The 22,539-nt window shown below is 43.4% G+C and overlaps 1 protein-coding gene across 1 annotated transcript in view; it reads left to right on the top strand.

Moving 5' to 3' along the window:
- The first annotated feature begins 10,021 nt into the window (after window positions 1–10,021).
- WDR41 (WD repeat domain 41) overlaps window positions 10,022–22,539 on the top strand; it is a 65,605-nt gene continuing 53,087 nt past the window's right edge. The window contains exon 1 of the mRNA XM_009637272.2: window positions 10,022–10,147. Within this exon, the coding sequence (XP_009635567.1) occupies window positions 10,022–10,147 (126 nt within the window). The remainder of the gene's footprint in view (window positions 10,148–22,539) is intronic.

Raw genomic sequence — 22,539 nt, 5'->3', positions numbered from 1 at the left:
TTAATGAGATCTCTTCTCCTTGTACATCGATTACACACCTCTTAATTACACACCTGAGAGTGCCCGGCTCCATAGGCACCCGCAGAAGGGTCCTTGCCTGCTCCAAAGTGCATATTACGTATGCGTATTTAATTTAAAAGAGAAATAAAAGGAGAATAAATTATTGGAGATCCAGGCCCAGAGTGAGTCTGCTGGGGGTCACCTGAGGAAGCAGCCCTGTGCCCCTCTGTAGGAGCCCCCTGGCCTGGGTGCCAAAACAGCCCAGGATGCCCATCCTGAGGTAGCCCAGGCCAGGCTAGACAGGTCCCATACCATAATCCGTGCCATGAGTAATGCTGGGGCTAAGAAGGTGCTGCGCCCTGTCCCTTCTTCCAGCCCGCCCTCTACTCCCCAGCCCAGCCTTGGGCCAAGCAGTAGTAGCCCTTCTACACCCAGGCTTGGTTCCAAGTTTGAAATTCGCGGTAATTTTGATCAGCTCTCAAAGATGTGGGTGCATGGAGTGTGTACAGAGCAGGGCTGGTCAGTGTGCCCCCAGCCCCCCTATCCCACCGGTGGTCCTGCGTGGGCCAAGAGGAATGGTGGCCTGACTGGGGTATCCCTTGCTCCTCCCAATCCCATGGTGGTTCCTTCCCCATGCCATGGTGTGCCGGCAGGAAAAGCTGGTCTCCACTTACATGCAGAGGAGTGCAAATCTCACTCTGCTTCTTCCTAATGTACAGAAGGTTGTTTACAAGCAAGTAATTTTTACAGCTGCTTTATATTGCTATAAGCGAGACAGCTTTATGATGTAGGAATGTCGTAAAGTGTGGTATGGAAGATCTTTAAAAAATATGTGCTTTTTAATGGTAGAGAAAAATGCTCTTTCTGGCTGGGGGCAGGGGATTGAGATGCAACCTGTAAGATCCAACCCTTGACACCAAATGCTGCAACTCTATAGAAGGGGCCTTACAAAGGTCCTTTGGCTGAATTCTCACTCCTAAACCATCCATCATTTCCTCCATATTCTAATGCAACTGTTGTCCTGGTTATGAGCAAAGCTTTTTGATCCTACGCAACTTTGATACAACATTTGTTTCCATGGCAATAGATCTTCGTGTTCTGAGTCCTGGAGATTTTTGAAACATACCCTTAGCACCAGCTGAAGCTTTGCAACATAAAACATCTAAGCTGATGCTCTTATGTATTTAACATGGATGAAAGGAAGGGGACTGCAGGTTCCACTCATACATGTTACAGGTTGTGTGTGAATGATTTTATTACAAAATCTCACTTGTGCTGATATTAAAAGACAAAAATTAAATAGCACTGACTAGTTCTACCCAACAACAGGAACAGCTTTGCTTCATTCACATAAAGTGATCAAAATAAATGAGTGAATTCCATATAAATCGAGAGGGAATATTTATGCTGAATAACAATTAGCCTATTACTGACTAAGTGGCTAACACCAGGCGCTGGGGCTGTTACAAGCTGGGCTTATTTTCTTACCTTAGGGTGTGTTTTAGCTTTGAGCAAGTCCACCCAGCATGTAAATAGACTCAGATTTACACTTGTATGTATGGATTTGTTTCCACACCGGCATATATCCACGTCGGTTTACCTCTCTCTAAATACAACATCACCCCTAATATCTAAGGAATATACATAACGATAATGTCACTGAACCTTTCATTTGCTCTCTTGATGAAATGCTTTGACACTCTCTTCTCTCTTCCTCCCTTCAAATCCCTCTGGAAGGCAGAACCTGCTCTTACCCGCTGCAGGAGATTGCATTCACTGAGCAATTACTAACATGGGGAGAAAGTTTGTGCAAGGCAAGGGATCAGATAACATTGCAGCACGGATTATAGTATTGTACTAGCAGCAATGATCCCTGCTCCTAGAAATGAAAATGTGGTTTAATTTGTGTTGTGGTCTTTAAATTTTCATTTTTCAGAATAAAAATCTCCGCACATGAAAATGTATCTTGCAGTAATGGAGGTATGGCAGTTAACCTGTCAGTTGAAAGTATGTAACCTTCCTTTTCTCCTTTTCATGACAAAGGTAATCTCATCTGAGGGCATTTATGTGAAGAAATAACAGCATGGCATGGTGAAACCACTGGCTCATTAATCCTGGCATCTACTTCCTGCAGGGCTTCTTGATTAGTTAGATTCATTCATCGGGTATTTCGGAGTTTTTGATTTCTCACCACTGGCTAGGTTCACTGAGTTCAGGCTAAATTGAGCCAGAAGCAATGTTTATTAGTAATTTTGTAATACAGACTACCCTAATAATTCAGTACAAATATCTCATCTGAAATATATCCATTCACCCTAACACCTAATGCAGTTTGCAGCTGTGTTCAGAGAGAACTGAGAGAACACAAGTGATTGGGCATGTATTTTCTAAATTATTAATATGAGAGCTAATAGCGAACTCCTCTTCATTTCCAATGCTGGAATTAAGATCCTTTTTTTTTTTTTTTTTTTTAAAGCAAGCCCTGACACAGAGGCGATCTCCTCCTGCCTGCCATTAAGGCTGAGCTCAGAGCGGTTGGTCTGGGAAGCATGGCCTATTTAGCCTTTCAGCATAAAGATGAAAGGGAGAACAAAGGAATTTTACTTTTTCCCTCACATGTGCTGTAAACACAGGAAAAAATCTAAATGCTGCAAAAGGAAAAGGAAAAAGAGTCCTCGGAAATTAGCATCCTGTAATGTCACAGATCTATTTCAACTGTTTGATAACCATAATAGAGTTACAGCTTGGACAAAAGGGACAAAGAAGAAAGGCCGTGATCCTGCAGCCTTTAAGGCCCATGCTGACCTGGCTGTGAGTTCAGCAGATGCGTGTGTGGAGATTTGTGGGATCGGTGCTCAAAATGGTTCTGCCAGAGAGCTTTCCCCCATTCTGTAAACCCCCCTTTCTAAAAGAAACGATTACCACACATGAACTGCATTCAGATGTCTGACTGCAGCTTGTGCCACATCAGCTCATCCAGTCATAGGTGAGATCTGGGGCCTGAGAGCCAGTTTGACTTTATGAACACACAAGACGTACCCCAAAATCTTTGGGCAAGACAGCTGACAGCCATGGCTTAACTCAGAGAATCAGAATTTGTTCCAAAAGATGCAAGGCTCCTTTTAAACACCACTGGCTGATCATCACCCACGTCGGTGATGCAACTGTGAGAGGAGAGCAGAGGTGGTGGTGGTAGTGGTGGAGGGGGGCAGTAGGGACAGCACAGTCTTAAATTTTTCACCTCATCATGACAAGAATAGCAAGAATGGCAGCAAAAGCCAGAGGGGCTGGTTGTGCCTGGGATGTGGTAGGGAACTGTCTTTGATTAACCGTCATCCTTTTGTTTGAGTAGTGCTCAAGGGGTTGCCTTAATAGACACATAAGGCCCTCTGTGAGATTTACTTCTACTCCCCAGGGAAAAGACGGCAGGAGGGTGTCTCTCTTTTCATGCTCCTCACAGCTAGGGCTTGTGCACAGACCAGTCTTTGTCTTCCACCTGGGATGTTGTACAATGGTATGGGTGGGAGGTCGCCTCTCTTATTTGCCAATAAATTGTGCCTGCCTCAGCTTCTCCCGAGACCATCTTTGAGGCTCAGGAGCTCTGCTTCACTTTTACGTTGCATCGTTCATCAACGCTTATGCTTAAAAACATTTTTCAGAGCTAAAATTATGCTTTTACGAGCTTTGAGTCTGCCAGAGGAGAATCACTCCCTGGGAGGAAGGAATCCAGAGACGTTTGTACAGGATTTGCCATTGGAGGTTACACAACCGTTCTGCAGAGATCCTTACCCTCCTTCGAAGGTCGAGAGGGAAAATGCAGAATATGCTTAATACACTGTCTGTGAGGGTGACGTTCTCTCCTGACCCCCATACACAGTTTGTGCCTTGGAGTATGAAGTTTGATTAGCCTTTTCTTGCAGCACTGGAGGCATCATGGTAGTGATCCAAAAAGTACTTTGGAAAAAAACAAACTACAGACTTTCTCTCACTGACCTCCTGTTACAGTGAATTTCATAAGCTGACGATGCACCCTGTAAGGACACATTTCTTTTTTACTGGTTTCAATTTATTGCCCTTTAATATAATTTAAGTGGCAGCTATGATTCCCTGTGGCTTCTCTGCAAGCTTTTAAGGTTTATTTTTTTGCTAACTTTTTAAAGTGCATTTCAGAATTACTACAAGCGCCCTCCCCTATTTTTTGTATCTAATAATTAAGAGGAAGCACCACCCCCCATTTCCAGGCATAAACATTACTTTATAATGAAATTTCTGTGTACTGGAAGGCTGTGATGTTGAGCTTCCTGCCTTCCAGCCCAGGCAAAACTTGACTTGGCTGTGACACGAGGACTCCCCGTGTCATTGTAGCCAGAGGATTTGGTTGTGCCACAGTCACAGATGAGGTAAGTCAATGATATGGCAGGTGAGCAGAAGACATGTTATTTGGAGGGGGCATAGCATGGTCTAGCTGCTCTTTGCCACAGCCACGGACTTTACACAACGCTTTTTGGTGTCCCCTGGGCTCCCGAGGCCAGGACGTGCTCAGGGAGTCCCTGGGAAGGAGGGGGCTCTAATTTCTGCAATGTCACCCAGCTTACAGGCTTGTGTCGCTAGGCAGATATCCACTGAATTCAGATTTATAAACAAACCCAAGTGTAAAAAGATATTTCAGCAGCTACACGGCCACAAAATGTCACCAGAAATTAACCAGCTTTGCTCTTTCAACTGGAGAACAAAATGAGAAGTCTACAGAAGGTCAGACATATAAAAATGCATTGAGATGAACAGGGAAGAATATTAAATTACTAAATAAAGAATTACACTTGGTACAGTTGGTGGCTCTACTCTCTGTGTCTATTATAAGCAATAATTAAGACCCACAACTGTATTTGTTGTCAGCTTGTATTCCTATCTTCAGGTCTCAGTAGCAAATAAATGACTCATGCTTTATTCCTGAAATTTTAATTATTATAAGAAATACTCAAGGATAATTCCACTATATTTTATATTACTGTCACTTTGCCTTTTCTGCTTTAGCTCTGTTCAATTTTAAGCTTGGGCTTGCCTGAACTGTGACTGGACAGATCCTCGCAGGAGTGGAGAATCCTGCTGGGCTCTGAGGGGCCCCACCTAGGTTAAGACAGCTACAGTGGAGATGCTTTTTAAAGGATGTGGGATCCTGTGTTCTTAGATGATTGCTCTGGCCTTTCTTCATATCTCACACAAGAAGCTGCTGCCTCTGACCCACTACTCATCACGTGGTTCATATCCTCACTTAAATCAGACCTTTCTCATTTCTGTTGGAGATGATTCTTCTCCCATCTACAATAAATTGCTCTAATAGTCCTTCATTCATTACCTCCTCATCTCTTAGCCTCTCCAGTAGGGTGTAAATCTGTAGATTTCATTCGTAGATGCTATAGTCAATCAATTACACCCAAAATATAAAGCCAGCCTTTTACTTGTTGATGCCTTCCATACACATCCTTCTTTATGTTATAACTCTTGACAGCAGCTGGTTACACCATTACTTGCTAAATGAAAGCATCCACGGTTGCAGGTATTTTTTTGAAAAGCATCTAAGTGTCTTAGTACCTAAATCTCCTCTTCAAAGTAATGTAGGCTGCCAAGTTCTATCAATTTTAATCCTCTTGTTACCTTCACCAGCTTCTGATCAAACTCCACCGCTAGTTCAGAATTTTCTTCTTTATCAAATAATGTCCTCTGAACTTGCTCTGTCCAAAGTCTCTACCAATACACAAATCTCTTCTGCACATTAATTGCACTGCTCTGATCCTAGCCACCTTTGACACTGGAGTTGCCCAGTCATTCTAGAAGTGCTCTTTCTACCAAGGCACAAAGTCCCATCTCAGCTTTAAATCTCGTCTTGATCCGTATATTTTACCTCTAGCTTCAGAATGACTTTATGAGTAAAGCAGTTTGGGATCCTCCACATGAAAGTTTATCTACCTGCCTGCTTCTGCTTTCTCCGATGCCTCTAGTATTTTGACACATCACATACCCTTCTGATTACCTGTGTGAATCACACCAGGTGAGAAAGGATTTAGCGCACCATTCCTGGATGTGCCTTTCACCTTCACCTTCTGCCATCATCATGTGTGCCATTCCACTGGTGAACCTCTGTGAAATGACTTTGATATATCTAGGTCACATTTAGGTCTTCTCATTTCCAAACTGGCAGAAAAAATTCAAATGAGCTAGCACTTGACCCATCAGCAAATCGTTCAGTGACAAAAAGCTTCCTCATTCTATGTACTCACGGCAGTTTTAATTGGTCCTGCCTTGTATCAGGGTCTGTGCAGCAGTGGAAAATCCCAAAGGTGTCCTGTTTGCCTCAGTACAAATTTCTTGAGAGGCTCCCAAGGAAGCAGCTTGACTGGGAAATGTGGTCAGGGTCCCATTTGCACTCTAGCCGAGCTGTGCTGGCCACAGTAGCTGTGCACAGGGCCAGGTCATTGCTTCCACACCTTTCAAGAGACTGACATCATCTTGGGAGTACCCAGATGGGATGCCTCAGCTTATGGCCAAGTCTGCCCTGCCTTGCACAAGAACACAACATATGACAATTGTTCTCAGTTTTGCATTCCTGTGGAGAAATAGTCATAATGGAGAGAGTGGTGGACACCTACACTGTACTTTGTTTAAGCACAGTTGGCTGACATGTTGGCAGCTCAAGTGCTCCTGACTTGTTGAATTGCTCTTTGACTGCTCTGCTTTACTGCATTATCTGAGAGAACAAGCAGCTCCCACTTAACTGTGGCTTTACCAGGGGTTATAGTAGCACTCCTGCATTTGCTAAAGTGGGTTTGTGTTTATGAATGTTCCCAGTTAGTTTGGGTGCCTGCATCAATGCGGCTGGGGCTGACTTTCAAGGTGGTGGTATCTGAAACACCTCAAGCCTTATGCTGAAGTTGCTGGTGCCCAGGTTCTCAGAATATCAGATTCTCAGGTTGTTGCATGGGTCATTGGATCCTGGAGGCACATGGAAAATCCTCACATACTCTTGAAGTTTATGCTTATGGGCTGAGCTCAGGCTGCAGTTTACAGTCATTTGGGGAGAGGACAAGAGGCACAAGGGATGGGTGACAGCCTTTCACAGAATGGTGAGGAGACCCTGTTCCTTTCCATTGCCTAAGTAGGGGACCAGGCTGCAGCAGCCTTGCTCCAAATCACTTCTTGCTGATTTCAGTTCAGGTGCATTCAAAGATCCTAAATTTCACCAGTATCCCTGTGCTCACTTGGGGCATATCTCTGAGGACTCTAAAAAGTGACAAGAATAAGCCAACAGGAAATACAAAGCACGGGGTTTATGCTGAATTTAAGTTGTCTGTAGATGGCTGGGTGTGACTCGGATGCTGCTGCAGGACTTTGTCTTGCCCACTGGGATCCAGTGCCAGGGCTTGGAGTCCAAAATGCAATTCCAGACATGATTCACTGGCCTGGAGTTGTACTGGTGAGTAGTAATATCAATTCTAGAATCTTACTATGGTTTATTTACTGGTCATATTAGCATGTGAGTTGATTCACATTGCCACAGAAAACCTTCTCTTGCATATGAACATTATTATGCTATCGACCGCTTCTGATGATACCTCACAGATTTTTTTTTCTGTTTTCTCCCTCCTAATCTATTTCTTTAGGCCAACAACCCTGCTTCAATGCCAGCATCTGCCTTTCTAATAATGTAACTATTTACTGCATCATTGTGCTCTGCTCTCATTTCATGTTGTCATACTCTCCACGACATTATTTGAAAATTGTCAAAACCCTCAGTGAGAAAATTCTACCAGAGGGAAAATGAGAAATGCAAACAGTGCAGCCTGGTTACCATGAAAAGGCACGGAGACTGAAGTCACGCCGTGCCTCTCCAGTGTGACCTCCTTCTGGACTCAGGCTGAGACACTCACGCCACGCAGGCTAGAAAAGCTGATGCTTGTTTTATCTTGTCATGTGTGCTTTCAGTACAGATGCTGAAGTTTGCTCCAAGTCCCTCTGGACAGCCCTGCCCTGTGTATCCATCATCATCTTTTGTGTCTTTTGGTCAACAGAGTTCACTTCTTTCTTCAGCAACAAATGTCCCTGCAGCAATCAGTGAATTATTATAAAAACAGGAATTGCTTGTATTGAGTTATATCACCAGGACTGAGCTAGCCTGACTTAGGCTAAGTGGCTTTAACGGAATCAAAAGCACTAGATGAAGGACAAGCAAAAATAACTGAGTGAGTGTGTTGAATGGGGTGCTTGTTATTAGCAGCCATCAAACGTTTCCCTGAGCTCAGTCCCCAAACCTCTCTACCTACAGCTGCTCAAAGTTGCTTTGTCCTTGTCAGGATGGTCCTTAGGAGTAGAGAAATGTAAGAGTTTGCAGTGCCTTGTCGGGGCCCTCCTGCTGGGTGGCCTCTGCAGGCTGTGGCAGCCCAGGACATGCTACAGCCATCATGCTTGGGGTAGGGAAGAAAAGATGTTTTAGGAAGAATGTTACATGTAGGCAATCAAGTGTTCAGGGCAGCTTGGCCATACGAGAGCAGACCTCTAGGATGTTGCTTGCTATTTTCATCCTGTTTTCCAACTTCTGTCTCATGTACCCCAGAACTCCAGCAAAGTTAGCCCTGAACCACCCCATGTTTCAAAACCCCTGAAGGTGGCTGCCAAGCTGCTCAGCCGCCCCAGCGCAGAGAGGTGCGGCTGGCACCGATGTGTCCCTGTCTCTCCCAGCAGCAGCACGTATCTCTATTTCCATGAGCTGACTCCAGCTGGAATGAACACATCAGGTGTTAGCCCATCCCATTTGCACCCTGGAGGTCAGAAACACTCCTCTTCAGGTGTGACACCAGGGTTGTTCATGGCACAGATGGGAGTTAACAAGCTGCTGCAGAAGATGCCACCACAGAAGGGAGCAGCTCAACCATTTCCAGGCTGGCTGAGAGGCGGAAGCATCTGCTTCTCCATGTGCTAGTAGTATGTGGACCATGCCTTCCACAATCTGGGAAACAAGAAGTCTCCAAAACAAGAGATCCAGAGGTCTGCTTTGTAACCAGTTTATGACTGACCCAGACAGAATGTTCCTCAGCTGTTCCACAAGCTTCTCAGTAGAACAAGGTCATTTATTTCTGGAACCAGTGCTGAAAGGACATGAAGGCTATCTGCAATCAAAAAAAAAAAAAAAGTAGTGGTACACATTTAGAGTCTCCCTTCTCAACAAAGAAGCCAAATACAAACTGGTACTGTAGGCTTATGAGGCACACAACTGCTGGATATCTGCCTGTCTTGCTCCATGTAACAAACATGATATTATGTCCTGCTTTATGTCCTGCAGTTTGAGAATCTCGCCCGTGAAGTTACATATTGTCCCGTATCTGACATGGCTGTATAGAGGACTTTTCCTAATGCTGACAAGAAAAATGTGTACTAGTAAAAATAAACCACCACTCCCACCCCCCAACAGAAATACACATCGAGTAATTTTAAGCTGAATCAATCATCAGAATGTCTTCAGAATAAAGGTGGTGTCATTTGCTAAGTTTTGTTTGGCTAATCCAATGAGGCTACTAAATATCGCCAAGTATTAAGGATGAGAAGTCAAAAAGCTTTTTTTCAGCTCAGCTGTGCTGAATGGCAATTACAGATTCTGAACAATCATACAACTTCTTTAATCAAATGAGGTAATATGAAATTGGCTGGATTTTCCTCAATACTTTCAACTTCAGTGAAAAATACAATAATTAAACTCTCGGTACAATGACTTTCAAACCTCTGTGCACTCTCAGCCCCCTCCCTTCTTCTGTCTCTGGATAATAAATCCTTATGAAAGCTGCCACCACGACTGAGACAGGTTGTGAAATTGTTTAATAATGTTGACTCAAGTAGTGACATAATTTGGAGACTTTTGGTTTTCTTGCAACATCTTTAAAGACAACTGTGAGCTGCTGGATGTGATAGAGCAGATTCAGCCCCCAGCCGCAGGAAGAAAGGCATTTGCAGCCACGGGGGCTCTATATCCCCCATGGAGATTGAGGTGAGTCAGCTTCAGGGGGAGAAAACCCCCACCTTGCCCTCTTTCTCCTTCCCTGGCGGCCCACCTTACAAGCCCTTCTTTGAAACACTTCTCTTAGGAGAGGGACGGAGACAGGTGAGTTGATGCCTCATATTTTGGAGACTGGGGAGGGTGCCCAAGCTGCTCTCGACAGCCCAAGCAAAACATTTTAACGTGCCTGGAAAATAAAAACATCTAGTGGAAAGTAAGACCCGCAGAGCCAATTACTTTCTCTATTCTGAGAAGCAACAGCCACATCAGGCCACGGACGCTTGCTGAACCCGTGCAGAGTCGGCAGCTGGACTCTGGGAACAATTGTTTTACAAAACTGATCATTTCACCAGGAAGACACAAATCTACTTTAAGGAGGAGATAAAGAATGAGCCCGCAAGGTTCCTTCCCACTGTTGTGCTTTTTCATCTGCGAATGACATTAGCCTAACTCCAGCAAAAATTATCAGGGTGTATCTCAACTGGTTGTACATTGGGGGAAAAAAAATAACTTTTTCTGTTCCTTGCATGGGAGATGCTGTGAGTCTGAGCACCCCGGCTCCTGTATGAGAACCACACGGTGTTTCAAAAAGCGGTTCAACTCCCACAAAGTACTGCAAAATAATAATGTGCTCCCCAACTATCTTGTGGTTCTAAAAGTATGTACCTAATAAATCTGAACATTATCTGTTTAAGTGGATGTAAAATGTCTGTCTCTCAAAAGCTGGGTTGTAATTCTAAGGACGCCATGGAAAGAAGAAAAAAAAAATTACTAGCACTAGTAACAGATGTGAAATTACATTAGATAAATATAATCATTAGTTTCAGTCTCACCCTGGTTAATTTGTTTGTGGAAATGTGCAACCCATTATTCATTAGGTAATTTTTCACACATTGATTAGAAAGCCATGTCGAATTGTGACCCAGCACATTGGGGTTTGCCTATCTTGCAGTGAACTACGTAGCTTACAATAGTGGAAATGGGGGACAAAATGTTTATCTCAGGCTGATTTTGTGCCAATAAATAAAGTAAATCAATAGCCAGTGAAGTGTGAACGACATTTCTCTGCTGTATAATATGGTTTTGGGGGCAATTTGACATGCTACAAGGGGAAACAAGGGTCTTGAACAGAAAGGTAATAAAAGCAAATCATGCTGGTAACTGTTACTGAAGTCCTGTATTTTTCTCTACATGGGCAGCTTTAAAATGAGAAGAAATAATGCACATAACAGTCTAAAACCACTCAGACACTCCCCAGCTTTGTAAACATTGGGGATCAAATCCAGATGTTGTCAAGGGACGGGCAAGTTTCTGGGGAATCGTGCCCACGGATGCCAGCTCTGTGTTTAGAGGGAAGCCTGAACTGCACTGGCAGTGCCGTTGCTTCCCTGACAGCACTTGCCTCCAGCGAGTTCTTCCCTCTGGTAGCTTCCTTTCTAGGGGGTTAAATTCTGAACCTATAAATAGTTTTGTCTCAAATCTCAGAAGCAGTATTCCCATATTCCCGTGAGACCACTGCAGCATGGATGCAGCTTATTTTAAGTAACATTTGCTGCCCGTGTAAACTGGTGGAACTTCATCAGCTTTGGTGTGATACACTGGCTTGCACCAGCAAAGAAGCTGACCCCTCATTACTGTTATCCAACTTTGGTGTTTTGCCTCTGCAAATTGAAGAGAAGTGAAAGAGGAAAGGAGAGAATTACACATTTGTGGCTGGCGCTGTTACGCCCTGCTCAAATTATTCTTCCTAAAAGACAGTTTGGGCACTGTAGGTACATGATCAGTGGTTTTACCCAAGCACCAGTTGTGGGGTACCTCATTTCACCTACACCACTTTTCAACTCAACTAAATGCGAAGGGGAATAAACCATATTATTTTTTCTTCTTCTTCTCTTTTTTTTTTTTTTTTGTTTTATTGTTGGCATTGCTATAAAGAAAGAGAGCGGAAGGGATGTTGCAGTACAGCTCAAGCCAGTCTTCAGTGAAATCTCAGAAATTAGTTGCAGATTATCACCATGGCTGGCATCAAGGCAAGAAAAGAACACATGGCAAACACAGAGAAAATAGCTCCTTTAGCAAATTCTGACATCTTCAAAGCGCTCTGAGGCTGAGTCCTGCACAAACCATCACAGCATTTGCAGCAGTCCATGTAAGGTAAAATACAATAATAAAGTCAGTCTGAAGGAAACACAACATAATAGACTCAGCCAAGCTCAGCCAGGAACCTTTCTGACCTCTGTGCCCATGGCTCATGGTGGGTCTTGGCTTCCTCCTATGGAGACCCAAGGAGCCACATCTACCCTGCAAGTGGGGACAGCGCAGGGACTGGAGTGGGCCATTGCTCATTTCCCAGCTCTAAAAGCTGGTTGATAGTGCCAAGACTCTATTAGCCATTAAACTGAATTTTGGTCAGTGCAAGCAGGTAGGGAGAGGTTGTTCTTGTGTCACCCCAAAGAGGATCTTGTGCTTTTTCTTTCTTTTTTTCTCTCTCTCTCCCCCCCTTTCCTTCCTCTCTCCTTCCTTCCTCCCTTCCTCTCTCCTTCCTTCCTCTCTCCTTTGCCCATCACTCCTGTCTCAGGGGTAGAAAGGTTCTGCAGAGCTTGGGCCAAGCCAACAGAAAAACTGCAAGTAATTACCTGGCTGCCATAATGAGGTCTCTTTGCCCAGGTGTGAAGTAGTTTAAGAGAAGGTGAGTTGTTTAAGCAGCAGGTTGCAAGAGGGAGGCTGGTTGTTCTAGAGAAACCCTTGGAGTTGCAAGCAGGCTATCCTATTTCCTTGGGGTTGCTGGCAGAGATTCACATGTGGCATGGTCACTCTGAGGATGGCTGCATGAGCATCTGCCCACCCCAGAATGGGCAGCACAAAGGTGTTCATGTGTATCCAGCCATCAGGATCCTTCGATCAAATCACACACTCTCTCTGCTGAAATTAGAAAGGAACTGACTTCTGATGTATTTTAAAATCAAAATAAATAATTGATATAATAAAACATGTCAGTAAATCTTAATATAATGTAAAATTGGCTATTAATGCTGAATTTATGGTTTTCATAGAAATCAAATTAAATTGCCTGAAACAGTTGCTACCTGAATGTCTTGCAAAATAATAGAACAATGTGTCTATTAAACTCATAGGAGTCTCTTCTACCACCAAAGGGGCGAGAGCAATGTATATCTGTTGATTTATAAGGTGCCACTGCCTGGCATTTTAAGCCTCAGATGTTTCCTTTAAAATACAGATTAAAATAACTTGCATTTTTCCACATAATGCAGACTGCATTAAGGCAATTAACATTTAATTAACAGCAGGTTTTCCTTGGCAGGTCAGATTGCGAAGGGCTCACTGTTGTTGCCATAGAAAGTGGAAGGCTGGGCTGTTTGGTTTCCAGAAAAGGAACAGCTGTGTTTGAGCCCTGACAGTCTGAAATCATCCTGGGTAGGCTATAATGCTCCAAAGGACAAGGAGAGGAAGAGGCTGTCAGTGTCACAGAGACCATCTCAGGCTGCTGGAGAATGTCATCTGCTTTAGAAACCAGTGTGCTGTTGTTAGGGTATTTTTTTAAATTGAACTGACAGTAGAGCTTTAAAACTCCTGTAAGCACTCAGTAAGCTAATTTAACTGTTTTCCTCTGATATGCTTCTTAATTGTGTGAACAGAGCAGTGCAATTATTTCTTACAATTTTGCTTTTCATCTTTTATTTTTGCTGCTTCTCTTCAGATTCTTCACTCTTTCTCTTGGTGCCATTTGGGGCTCGTTATGAATATTATCCAAGAATAGACAGACGCACACATTTCATTAAGAAGTCACATTGTTGCTCTGAATTGAAAGCTACTATCAAGATGGTGCAAACAATATTTGTAAAGGGATCTTTAAAAAGGACAGAAATACTGAAATGAAGATAACAAGATAGATGTAGTGAATTTGTAATAACACAGGCTAATATCTCCTGGGAAAAAAAGAAAAAAAAAAAGCAATCTCAAAGAGAACTTGGAAGAGCATGGGGGCTCCCAGAAGGCTGGCAGAGTTTGCCTTTTCCCTTCAGTAGGCGCAAGACAAGCCTCTAAATGACAGTATCAGTGAAATGCAATAGCAACCACAATAACCAACTGTATTTTTCAACAGCACGATTCAAGGTTTGGTGTTGTGGAAAGAGGTTGTCCTGATCTCCTCCTAGACTTTGGCAGCTGCAGGCAGAGCAGCTCCTACAGCCCAGGGCAGTCAGAGACAGGGAGGTGCAGACAAAAAAACCCCTACAAATGGTCTAGATTGTAGTTTTAGTCCTCACTCCTCTCTAGAGGAGATCAATAGATCAGCTTTCCCTCTTTTGGTAATGGATTTTAACCATCAAAAGTTATCCATCTGTCCCAGTGAATCCATTAATCCCCATGCCTGCATACATTTGCTAGAGCATCTGGTGAGGAAGAACTGCAATGCAGTGACAGACCTTATGGAAAGTGTGATCCCAGGAATAATATATATGTATAAAATACATATTATATATGTATAATCCCAGGAAAGGGTATGAATACAGACGGCCATTTAGAAAGAGTAGCATGGTAACTCCTGTGTTGATGCTGTTCCTCCAACTGTGGAGACTTAAAGAAACACACAGTACATGAAGAAACTACTTTGCTGAGGGCACAGTCAGGAGCAACAGCTCTGCCAGCTGCAAGCAATGTGTCCAGCCTGTCCCAGTGTGGCCCTTCAATGGTGTTAGTTAACACTATGGGATGCACTGGCCCAGGAAGCCTCAGGCTTGTGGCTTACATAGATGCAGATGAGAAACCCGGGGGTGGAAAGAAGCTGGTGCTCTCTGCCTTCGCAGATTGGTGCCAGGAGGTTCACTAAGGACCTAAACCCAATCTACGTGGACCCTTTTGGGCTTGTCCTTGAGAGGCTCTTGGACAACCAGCAGGGTTGTGGGTGTCCTCCTCCCCAGCCCCAGAGGTGCAGCTGAGAGCCAGGGCTGGGGCATCACTGTGCTCCCGGGAGGCCTCCAGCTCCTTTCTCTCCCTGTGGGGGGTTCTGCTTAGTGGAAAATGCTTCAAAAAGAAAAAGAGGGCCAAAGTGATTTAGCACTGTATTTGTCTTCACAAATAGCATGGGTCTGCGTAGCTTCGACAGAGGGCAGTTAAGAGGGGTGGCTTTCTCTGAGTGCTGGTGTGATTGCCTGCAAGGATAGTGCTCTCAGAGCACGTGAGGGGTACAACATAGAGAGGGGGAGACAGCGGGTTTATTTAGGTTTGTTACTGGGGGTAACTGAAAGACAGTGGGAACCTGTCTACTCAGGCAAATCAGTGCAAAGTCATCAGAGGTGTTTCTGGAGCAATAACTCCCCAGTGCTCATTGGTGTTAGACTACTGACTAAAGCAGAAGGAGATTTGGAAATATTTGGACGATACAAACCACGCCAAAACTACCCTCTGCAGAAACAACCTGTACAAGGAGGAGGATCGTTGAGATTTCCTGATACCTAGATTGCCTAGTGCCTGCCCTCCTCCCGGGGTCAGAGCAGCGTTATGTCTGGAGCACAGAACTCCAGGACACCCCCAAAAAGTGCACTCTGCATGGGAGTGAGCCACTGCAAAGAGTGCAAACTGCTCCTGGACAGGTTGAGTTGCTTCTGAGCTGGCTGTGTAGGGCCCAGATGTTGTAAATTGGTTGCCATGCCTTGTCTCTCACCTTCCCATTTTTCTTTTGTTTCACCATTATTATAAAAAATTGGTAGATGGCTAATATTACAAGTCCAGGGCAAAACTACTCATACGTTTAGTGTAAGGACATTTAAATATTTAAAGCAGATGGTTCCCAATGACCTTACATGTCTCCTTTATAAATGTATGTACTGTCTTATAGAACCATCTGCATCCCAATATGCAGCTCATATGTTTCCAAGTGTTTCCTCGTTAACCAGCAGAAAACTTCATCTTCTGTCCAATGTGAGATAAAGGTTCAAGCTTAGTTACAGTCATGCAAAGCAGCAATCCAGTTGGGAGCAGCATTTAGCCCAGGACAGTGAGGTGCTGGTGCCTTACACTTTGCATAGCAGGTGGATTGACAAGGGTAGGATTTGGAGCGTGCTGCCAGGTTTCCTCACATAAGCTGACCCCAGGAAGTCCGAGGGGAGAGCAAACAATTCGCAAAAGCAAAACCACTGGTGATGACAGGGCATACACATCGCCTGATACGACTGCGTTGCCTCAGTGAGGCTTTTTGCAAAATGCAAAGCAATGGGGAGCGATGCATAGTTTCCCATCCCCCTAAATCAGCCTTGCTCCTCGCTCTGTTCTTGTATGGAAGAGCAGAGCCAAACTAGTAAAAGCAATTTTCCGTTCTCTGAGGGACCCAGGGGAGATGAGCTCTGATCTTGTGCTTGTCTCACACTCCTTTGATTCCCTGGACGGGCAGCCTTCCTGTGCAAGTCTCCACCGTGCAGAGTTGCTCTGTCATTAGAGCAGTATGGTTGCCTCACTTCTTTCAAAGAAAAATCCTGTAATTTTTTAGGACTCTCCCTGTGACTGGCCGTGTGCTACCTGCACTTTTTTTGGTAGGAGATAATCTTAAAGAATTGTTCATAAAACATATATAAGTGGCAGGTAGATGGGAACTGGCATGCCTCTAATTTAAATTTCGATTAGAAAAAAATACAGAAATGTATTACATGAGGAACTGCTAAGAGTTGTATGGAATATTGTGTTTTAAGACCTACTGTAGATCTATGTCGGTGCCTGTGAAAGAGAGGATAATTAGTGCCCGTACTCTCAGTCATATCAGACTAAAGGTAATGGGGTGTAAGAAATGGTTCATTAGGCTCTCTCAAGTACTTTTACTGTGTCCATACTATTTATACCAGCAGAAAAAATTCAATGTCTTTAAAATCAAGTCAAAGCATTCGCCTTAGATTCTTCAGTTTAAGAAATAACATTGAGTGATGATCTCTTAAAGTCAAATGGGAAAAAAAATGTACATAAAAAAAACCCTTAAACTGGTTTTATTAGCATTCTGTGTCACTCCAACGCAGTCTCCATGGCTATGCAAATCCTGCCTCCTTCATTTGTGCTTCCCTCTATATGTTTAGCTTGCATAGGGGAAAATTTGTGGACACAGGAAGCAAGCAGGCAAATGTGTAGCATTTATTTTCGAGAGAAACATGCATATGGAGTATCATTTGCTTTCTGGTCTGAACAAAAGAGCAAACTGTGTGGCGAACAGCAACAAATGTGAGTAAGGGAATGGAAACAATGGCTGATAAAAAAAGGGTTAAAAAAACAAAATATGTGTAGCTTGACTAACTGGGGAGGACAGGATGGCATGCTACAAATGTTTGAAGGGTACAGCTATCAAATGAGGGTGGGAAAGTTATTTAGGCTGACAAAGGAGATATAAGTAGGAGTAATAGGATGAAGTTAACAAAGGAAAAATTTAGGTTAAGAATCAGGAAAAGCTTCCTGACAGCAAAATATATAATACAGCTCTGGAGCAATTTCTCATGGGAAGCAGAGAAGCCCCATCACATGAAGTCCTATGCATTTAAAACTAAATTGGAAAAGCATTAGAAAATATAAGGAGAATAAAATATAAGGCGCTTTTCTGCACACCAGAGGCTGGACTCGATAACCGGGGGCTGCTTCCCCCACCCTTTATTTCCACTTTTTTCTGGTTCTTTGCTAACAATGTGCCATTTGTACTTTCTAGAAAAGTAACTAGCACAGCAAGGGTAAATTTGGGAGTCAGTCTATTAGCATAAATTACACTATATATCTACAAGATAATAAGGGCATAGCAAAGACACATTGTACTAATACTGCCTGCAATTCTGAGTGCGCTTTTGAACATACCTCATTTTTTGATTTGCAGTCTTGGGCATCTTGATTTTGCGCATTTGGCCCTAGGGAAGTGCTTAGTCTGGTACCTTAGCAGTCCCTGCAAGAATTAAATGAGCTGCATTTGATACCGAACACTCCATATGTGGATTGAGAGACACTGCTAAAAACAGGCGTGGAGCACCCACCGCTCCCACTGGCTTGAAGGGGGAGTGGCGGTGCTCAGCATCCCTCGGTGGCAGGTCCTTCCCATGCCTCTTGGATCAGCAGCTTGTTTTGCACAGGGCTAGAGAAACACAAGCCCAGGATTTTGAGCTTGGCATGGCAGGCAAGCATTTCTCAGGGACAGAAAGTGCGAGCAGGACTGCATGATGCTGTGGTGGCCTAAACTTGTATCCCTTTGCTTTTGGGCACCACAAAGGGGCTGCATTAATCATTCCAGTTCCCCTGGGATAATATGTTTTTCAATTGACCTATCTAGGGCACAGATTGGCCCAGTGGCCATATTGTATAAGGACAGGTAGGACACTCAACTCTTTAACATACAGACAATGAACACCCGCACCCAGAGAGAATACACAATTAAGGCATCCTGATTAATCTGATATCACAGGACAGACATACAAGGGGAAATAGGCATATCCTGAAAGAGGTAAAGAGTAATTATCTACCTATGCAAAATACATACCATGTGCATTTAAGTGCCAATTTAAACTTGGGCTGTTGCCACCTGTTCTAAAATCACCCTGTGAAAGGAAAAGCTTCTAACTGCAAAATGTTATTGGGAGGTTTAGTTATACTAGCATCATAAATTGCCTTTGCATACATTTTAGAAGATGTGACATCTTGGTCTTAGGAGATTATGGTTTCCCTCACACAAAAGAACAACTGCATCTTGGCTAAAAATAGTTTGACATGAAGACGGCAATATCTTGGAGACTTTTGTCTTTATATATACACAAACAAGTGTTCAGTACCCACCACCTCTGCCCAGGAGAGTGTTTATGCATAACTTTAAGTTAAATACCATTCAAATTGCAGGCAAGAGCTCATATGTTTCAGATAAGCTTGTCCTCCAGAGCTTTCCTGGGTACGAGGAGCCTGAGTTTTAAAAGCCAGTGAATCAGAACATGTACTGAGCTCTCACAGGGTGTTGCACAAAGGTGATGAAGCTTTTGTGATTGTCACGAGCATGTGTAGGCTTTTGTGATGAGGAAGACCAACGTTTTACTGCATGCAAATATTGTTCCCTTGTCTTCCACAGAAATAATTTTTGTTTACCCTGAGAATTTAGATTTATTAAAATCAGCCTCTGCAGTCCTTACGGAGACAGAAGAAATGCTTAAAAGCCTACTGACTCTGTGGGCTGAGTATTGAGCTCTCAGCGCTCCCTATGTTTGATGTTTGCTCTCGGAAGACAAACTGAAAAATAGTTCATATGTTTTATATTCGTTTAGAAAGCAACATCTCCTCTACGCAGAATGCAGAACGAAAGCTGCCCTCCTGTGTTAACATGAAAAACATTTATCAAATGTTTAGTGACATTCCAGTGTACACTTGCTTTACCTCAAAACCATCCTGTAAATCAGCCTGAATTTGTATTACTTTTTTTTGAACTCTTTTCTATACTGTGGAAGTGCTTAGGGGGACCAGAAATGAGCTATGATCCTGCTGTGCCAGGCCCTGTGCAAAGAGAGAACTGAAAGATGATGCCTGTGTGGAGGAGTTGACACTGATTACATGTGAGAGCACTAAATGATACCTGTATCGTGCTTACTGCACGAGTTGAAAACTCTGGGCTAATTCTTGCTGGCACTAGGTTTGGCAAAGGTAAGTCAGGTTCCCAGGAAGCTGAAAAAGCAAGGAAAATGCCAACTCAGATGCTGTGCCCTGTGCAGAGGTACAGCACATCTCCCCTCCCAGGAAGCTGCGAGAGGCACAGCACTCTTGCGATCACTCACACCTGCACTTTACCGACATCTGCCTTGCCCTGCCATCACTCATTTCAGTACGGTGAGATATTTCTGCACAGAAGTGCCCTTTGTAGTAAACTTTTGGACCATTTCACAATTTCACACAGGGCACCTTTGAAAATAAATCACTTTTCATACGCTACTTTGTGGTTTGCTGCGAGAGGCACAGCACTCTTGCGATCACTCACACCTGCACTTTACCGACATCTGCCTTGCCCTGCCATCACTCATTTCAGTACGGTGAGATATTTCTGCACAGAAGTGCCCTTTGTAGTAAACTTTTGGACCATTTCACAATTTCACACAGGGCACCTTTGAAAATAAATCACTTTTCATACGCTACTTTGTGGTTTTCTCTAGTTACAACCCCCCCCCCCCTTCCAAAATTCAGGGGAATTCCAGAACATTTTGCAATTAGCTAAGGATTATATTTCCTTATTTTTATTAATTTTATGTAAAGTGGGATTTATCAGTGGAGCATTCATTGACACTGACTTCAATTTATTCTGATGAAACTGACTGACATCTGTGTGTGCTGTTCATCAGTCATAATTTAAACCATTCTTAATTGCATTAAATGTAAATTAAGACATTCAATTTCAGCCATTATTTTTCATAAAACACTGTGAACTGAATTTTAGTGGGTCATGAGATCTTACATTCAAAATAAATAGGGTAAATTCGAAACTTACCATTGATGTTCATATTTCACCCTTTGTCGGCTGTATTTCTTTTGTAGCTTACTAGATTGGAACAATTAATTTTCTCTCTGAAGGGAACATGAACGGCTAAAGATGATGTAGCTGAATTTTTTAACAAATGACTTTATCATTTCTAGAGCTTGCTTGTTACCACAATGTATTAAATATATTAAGAGAAAATGCAATTAACCTTTCATCTAAACCAAATGACAAATTAAAACAGAAAACGCAAACCATGCCAGAATTAGCCCTCTGATTTTGAATTCACAAAGCTATGCTGCTGGATTTATTTGCCGAGCTTTCTCAAGGAGGTTTTGCAAAGCAAAACCCATTCGGCAACACGGGCTTGGGTCAGGCAACACTCAAAATAACAGGAGGACGTGCAAGCTGTCTTTGCTGTAAAGGGGGGTGGTGTTCAGAGAGTGGGTTGGGGGACTGTCTGGGAAAGGTTGGATATTTCATTTTTGGAAGTTAAGACCAAAGCTCCAGCTTAGTCCAGTGGATCAGGTCCCAAATGACTAAAACAACAACCAGCAAACCCCAACAGTGAGGACATGATTTTTAAAATTGAGTGTGTTTTGCTCCAGATCGAGGGACTGACTGAACACTGTGGCTTAGCAGAGCATCCTTCCTAGGCTCCCTTTTTGTTGGAGAGTGGCAGTACTCAGCTTGTCCGCAGCCTAATGTGGTGACCTCGGCTATGCTGAGCTCACAGCAGGGAAAGCCGTGGCTGCCCCTGGGGCAGCCCTGCCTGATCCAGCCTGTGATGGAGAGATCACCCCCAGGGTGAGAGGCAGCTTGTGCCTGTGGGGCTCACCCTGAGAAAGTCCAGAAGGATGGATCCTGGCACCTGGGCTACTCAGCTGGTTGGCAAGATGGGGCTCTTCAGGAAGGGCTGCAGGGCTTCTCTCCCCAGTTCCTTGCTGCAGATTTGGATGAGCAGTTACCCAACTGTTTGCCACCTTATATCGCAGGACTGCTAGTCTGGGAGCAGGTGGCATGTTGGTGTAAGTGAGTGTCTGCACTGGTTTAAACCAAACAATATACCCGTTTGTCAAAGCCTTCCATCTCAGCTTTAGCACCAGCCTTATTGTGCCTCTAGATCATGTGCTCAGAAGGTGTTGGTGTGAAATGGTGCTGAACCTACCCGGCACCAGCTTTCCTCTCAGCCTGGCATCAAGAAAGTCCTTGTGTGGACAGCTAAAGCCCTGGTGGGCCCCAAATCGGGACTCCGGTCCCAGGATTCACCCTTACAAGTCATTGAGTAAAGGCTACCCTTGTGGCTACTTCAGGATGGGGTGCAAAAGTTGGTCAACATAAGTGGGGACCGCAGACCTCCCCTTACACATGTAGTAAAATTTTATATAACTACTATATATGACTTTTGCTTTCACATGCCAGTTCAACTGATGGAGAATGAAGTGTTGCAGTAAGTCTGGAGACGGGTGGTGATGCAATCATTCTCCCCGTTTCTTGCTATTAATATATGTCTCTTACTGATTTTTAAAGATAGCGTAAATGAGAGTACTGAATATAAATGGCTTTTGTAAGTCATTGAGGTCAGTGAAGCATGTCATTGTTTGCAACTTGAATTCCATGAAAGCACTGGCTGGCTGAGAGGAACACTGTATATTTTTCTCATAAATAAAACCCACAAACAATATTCAGTATGTTTAATGATAATTATAAAATAATACTGTGTACAATGAGTTTCCAAAGCCAGAACTAGTTGCAAGTGCTTAATAATATGACCTTACGGTATCATCTTTAGTCTACGTGATTCCAATATGCCAGCAATGTATAAATTATTTCTCTAGCTGTATGTTAGCAAACATTTGATTATGATTTATTTTGGGGTTCTCTGAAAGATGAAGTAAGTTCTTTAATATTAGCATTACTAATGATTTTAATGAGGCATTAAAATGTTGCAGTATTGTAGGAACATTTTTCTTTTTTAATATTATTTCATTAATAGTTTACATGAATGTTAATGTTAAAT

Source organism: Egretta garzetta, unplaced genomic scaffold (genome assembly GCF_000687185.1).
Source record: "Egretta garzetta isolate BGI_Z169 unplaced genomic scaffold, ASM68718v1 scaffold424, whole genome shotgun sequence".
Taxonomy (NCBI): Eukaryota; Metazoa; Chordata; class Aves; order Pelecaniformes; family Ardeidae; genus Egretta; species Egretta garzetta.
Note: the sequence above shows the minus strand (reverse complement) of the source record. Positions and strands in the feature narration are given on the sequence as shown.